The following is a 3532-nucleotide window of genomic DNA, read 5'->3' as shown; positions in this document are numbered from 1 at the left end:
ATGCCTTATGCTAAGTGAAAGTAGCCAGTTATACATAGTATACGATTCCATTTGTATGACATTCTAGAAAATGCAAAATTTAACAGAACAGATCAGAGATTGCCAGGGATGAATGATGGTGGGAAAGTTTAAATACAAAGGGATGGCATGAGGAAATTTTGGAGGGTGATAGAATTGTTCTGCATCCTAATTTTGCTGGTGTTTACACAAATCTGTGTATGTGATACAATTTATATGACTATACAAAAAAGTGAATTTTACATATGTAAGATTAAAAAATAATTAAAAATACAATTTTATCTTTTTTCTCATTTACTCTTTGAAGGTGGCCACTAAAAATTTTAAATTATGCATATGTCTTTCATTATTATTCCTATTGCACAGCACTGCTTCAGATATTAAAAAAGCAAAGAAGGATTAGATGTGGTCTGAAGTCTAGGGAGAGGGATATGGTAGAAGGAAGTCTTATAAGGAGAGGATGCAAACTTTAATGGCTTAGGGTTAGCTGCCCTCCCTTCCGTCCTTTCTTCTACAGATATTCTGCATTTTTTGAGAGCATAATTCATGCAGATTATGTCAACTCTCACTCATGATAATTCTTTATAATTTCTTTTCCTTGATATTGGAAAATTCTACCTCTCAAGATGAAAAGTGTGCTGTGGAGTGGAATCATTAAAAGTATCCTTGAATTTGGATGTAAAACAAATATATCATTGAGGCACTTGATAAGTTCCTTCATGATATCCCTGTGATGAATGTTCAGGCTCACATTATTATTAGGTAGATATTATTGTTTAAATAATTGCACACAAGAAGTACTGATTCATCGAACTATGGCTGCCATAAAGGGAGGTTTCCAGGAGCATGCCTCGCCAATCTGTTTATTACTTGAAGTTAGGAATGCCAACCCAAAATTGGAGTAGAATCTTAGAATGTTATGATGGGCTGTAAATAGGTAAATCTAACAAGATTGAAATCTAACAGAGATAAATTTAAAATCCTGAAATGGATTCTGAAATTTAGCTGCCCTGATTAAGAATGATAGATATGTAGCTTAGCAGTAGTACATGTATAAAAGTCCTGGGGCTTTTACTTGATAGGAGGCAAAATTACAAGTCATTGCTGATGGGGCTGCCAAAAAGAGATTTCAATTTGCAGTGATATTTGTCAATAGAATTTTAGTGTCTAAAATGGAGGCATGGATTTTCTTACTTGTTTTTGTGTTCTTTAGAGCACATCTGGAATCTTATGTTTTGTTCTGGATATAGTCCTCTAAGAGGGCTATGGACAAACTGGTACACATTCAGAGAGGAGAGATTTGGGGGATAAAAGAAGGTAAGACCAAGTCAGATGAGGAACAGTGAAAGAAACTGGGATATTTAGTCTGGCCAAGAGGTACCTCATGATGGGGTTGAAAGAGAGGTCACGAAAACTACCTTCAAATAATTGAAGGGCTATGATATTAAAGAGGGAAGTTAAACTTGTTTCACAAAGTCCTAAGAACCAGTGAATAGAATTTTCAGAGAGAGATTAAATTTCAGTGAGAAAACACTATCAGTGGGTTAGAGGTAACTCTTAGAAATGAGTCACCTCTCCAAAGTCTTTTGTAAAACTCTACTGCTTGAACTTACCTTTCTATTGAGAATCTCCTTCAAACTGGCATTTCCACAAGATCTGGTCTGACCATCACTTTCCATACTTGGAGTTTCAGTAAGTAATCATTTAATGCAGGAACCGATAAAATAGTTTTTCCATCAGTGGCAAAATTCTCGTTATTTACCACTTCAATTGTTTCTTGGAAACTATGTTTTCCTGGCTGTTATTGAAACTTTAAGATAGACAAAGTACCATGATAATATTTCACTGGTGAAGAATAAGGAAAGGAGGCTATGGACAGGCTGTGTTCCTTTTGTAATTGGGAAGTAGGACATTATATGGTCCACTTTGCAGATCTGGTGACTGGGTCTTCTTGAGATGGTGCTGATACCTTCTAAAAATGGTCAGCTGCAAGGCATCAGCATGTAAATAACTATCTTGCACCTGGAACTTCTGTGATTTCATGTATGTGCCATATTATGAGGCATTGTCAATGTGCACTTTGAGAGAAAGGGACTTTAATTCCATTGGTCTCACTATTATAGCCTGACAATTTTCAGGGAGTAATGAAAAATAAGTCTTGAAACTATCATTTTGTTAGGTGGTCATAACACTTCTAGACATTCCAGGTGTTTTGTTTCTTTCCTTTTTTTTTTCTTTAACCTTGCCTTATGTCACCTCTGATCCTATTTTTATTCCTTTGTTCTCCTGCCTACTCTTCCTTTTTACGAAAACTTGAAGTAAGCAGTATCCAAGTAATCTGTACTCTTTGTTGACATTATCTTCTCCAAGGTGAAATAAAGGAAATGTGTTGTTATTGCTCTTCTACATGATTTGTGTTGGTCTTTTCTCCACCATCTCCACCTTGAGGTCAGGTGCTATGTTTTCTACTTCCTGTATAACTCCCCAGGTGTCCAATATGTGCATCTGTGCATGGGGGTTTTTTAATAAATGTTCTTGACTGATTTATTGACTGTTCTTCATAGCAAGAAAACAATGCCACAGTTTATTTCAAAGAACCTATAGAGTACTCAGGCAAAGTGTTTGAAGAGTTCTTTGAGGTTGAAGGTAAGAATTTGAGAAACTTTGAAATGTAAGGGTGTGAGATTCTTAAAGATATTTTCTAATTCATTTCTTTGTTTTGAAAAAGACTCATATTTTTACTATATTCCCTCCTCCCCCAAAATATTGTTTCAGTTCAGGATCAGATAATTTGATACACATCATTTCTTTTTAAATTTTTTTCAACTTTATTACATACTCAAATACTTTCAGCTGCTATAAAAATTTTTGAAAATTCAACTAAAATTTAAAAATATAGCTTTAGCATTCCCCAATGCTGTCTTTGAAAGGACACATTTAAGAAACTTCCTGAAAAATCAAGATCTTCGCAAGTATTCAACTTATAAAAATATTGTTTACTTTTAAAAAAGGCTCATTGCAGAGTTCCTTTAAGTGGAGAACTCCCCAAGTTGCATTTTTAATATGATTTCATTTATAAAATACACAATCATTCAGTAAACAATTGGTGTTTAAGATCAGATTTCTTTAAAGTGGGACAAATTTTTGCATCAGATTGAAAAAATAACAGTTTTATCGAGATATAGTTTGAAAGGACACATTTAAGAAACTTCCTGAAAAATCAAGATCTTTGCAAGTATTCAACTTATAAAAATATTGTTTACTTTTAAAAAAGGCTCATTGCAGAGTTCCTATAAGTGGAGAACTCCCCAAGTTGCATTTTTAATATGATTTTATTTATAAAATACACAATCATTCAGTAAACAATTGGTGTTTAAGATCAGATTTCTTTAAAGTGGGACAAATTTTTGCATCAGATTGAAAAAATAACAGTTTTATCGAGATATAGTTTGAAAGGACACATTTAAGAAACTTCCTGAAAAATCAAGATCTTTGCAAGTATTCAACTTATAAA

The 3532-nt window shown here is 33.7% G+C and overlaps 1 protein-coding gene across 1 annotated transcript in view; it reads left to right on the top strand.

The window, feature by feature from the left end:
• The first annotated feature begins 833 nt into the window (after positions 1-833).
• BRE (brain and reproductive organ-expressed (TNFRSF1A modulator)) overlaps positions 834-3532 on the top strand; it is a 334059-nt gene continuing 331360 nt past the window's right edge. Inside the window, exons 1-2 of the mRNA XM_008571568.1 lie at positions 834-893; positions 1644-1710. Of these exons, the coding sequence (XP_008569790.1) occupies positions 834-893; positions 1644-1710 (127 nt within the window). The remainder of the gene's footprint in view (positions 894-1643; positions 1711-3532) is intronic.

Source organism: Galeopterus variegatus, unplaced genomic scaffold, assembly GCF_000696425.1.
Source record: "Galeopterus variegatus unplaced genomic scaffold, G_variegatus-3.0.2 Scaffold704, whole genome shotgun sequence".
Classification (NCBI taxonomy): Eukaryota; Metazoa; Chordata; class Mammalia; order Dermoptera; family Cynocephalidae; genus Galeopterus; species Galeopterus variegatus.
The sequence above is the reverse complement of the archived record's forward strand: the minus strand, read 5'-3'. Positions and strand labels throughout refer to the sequence as shown.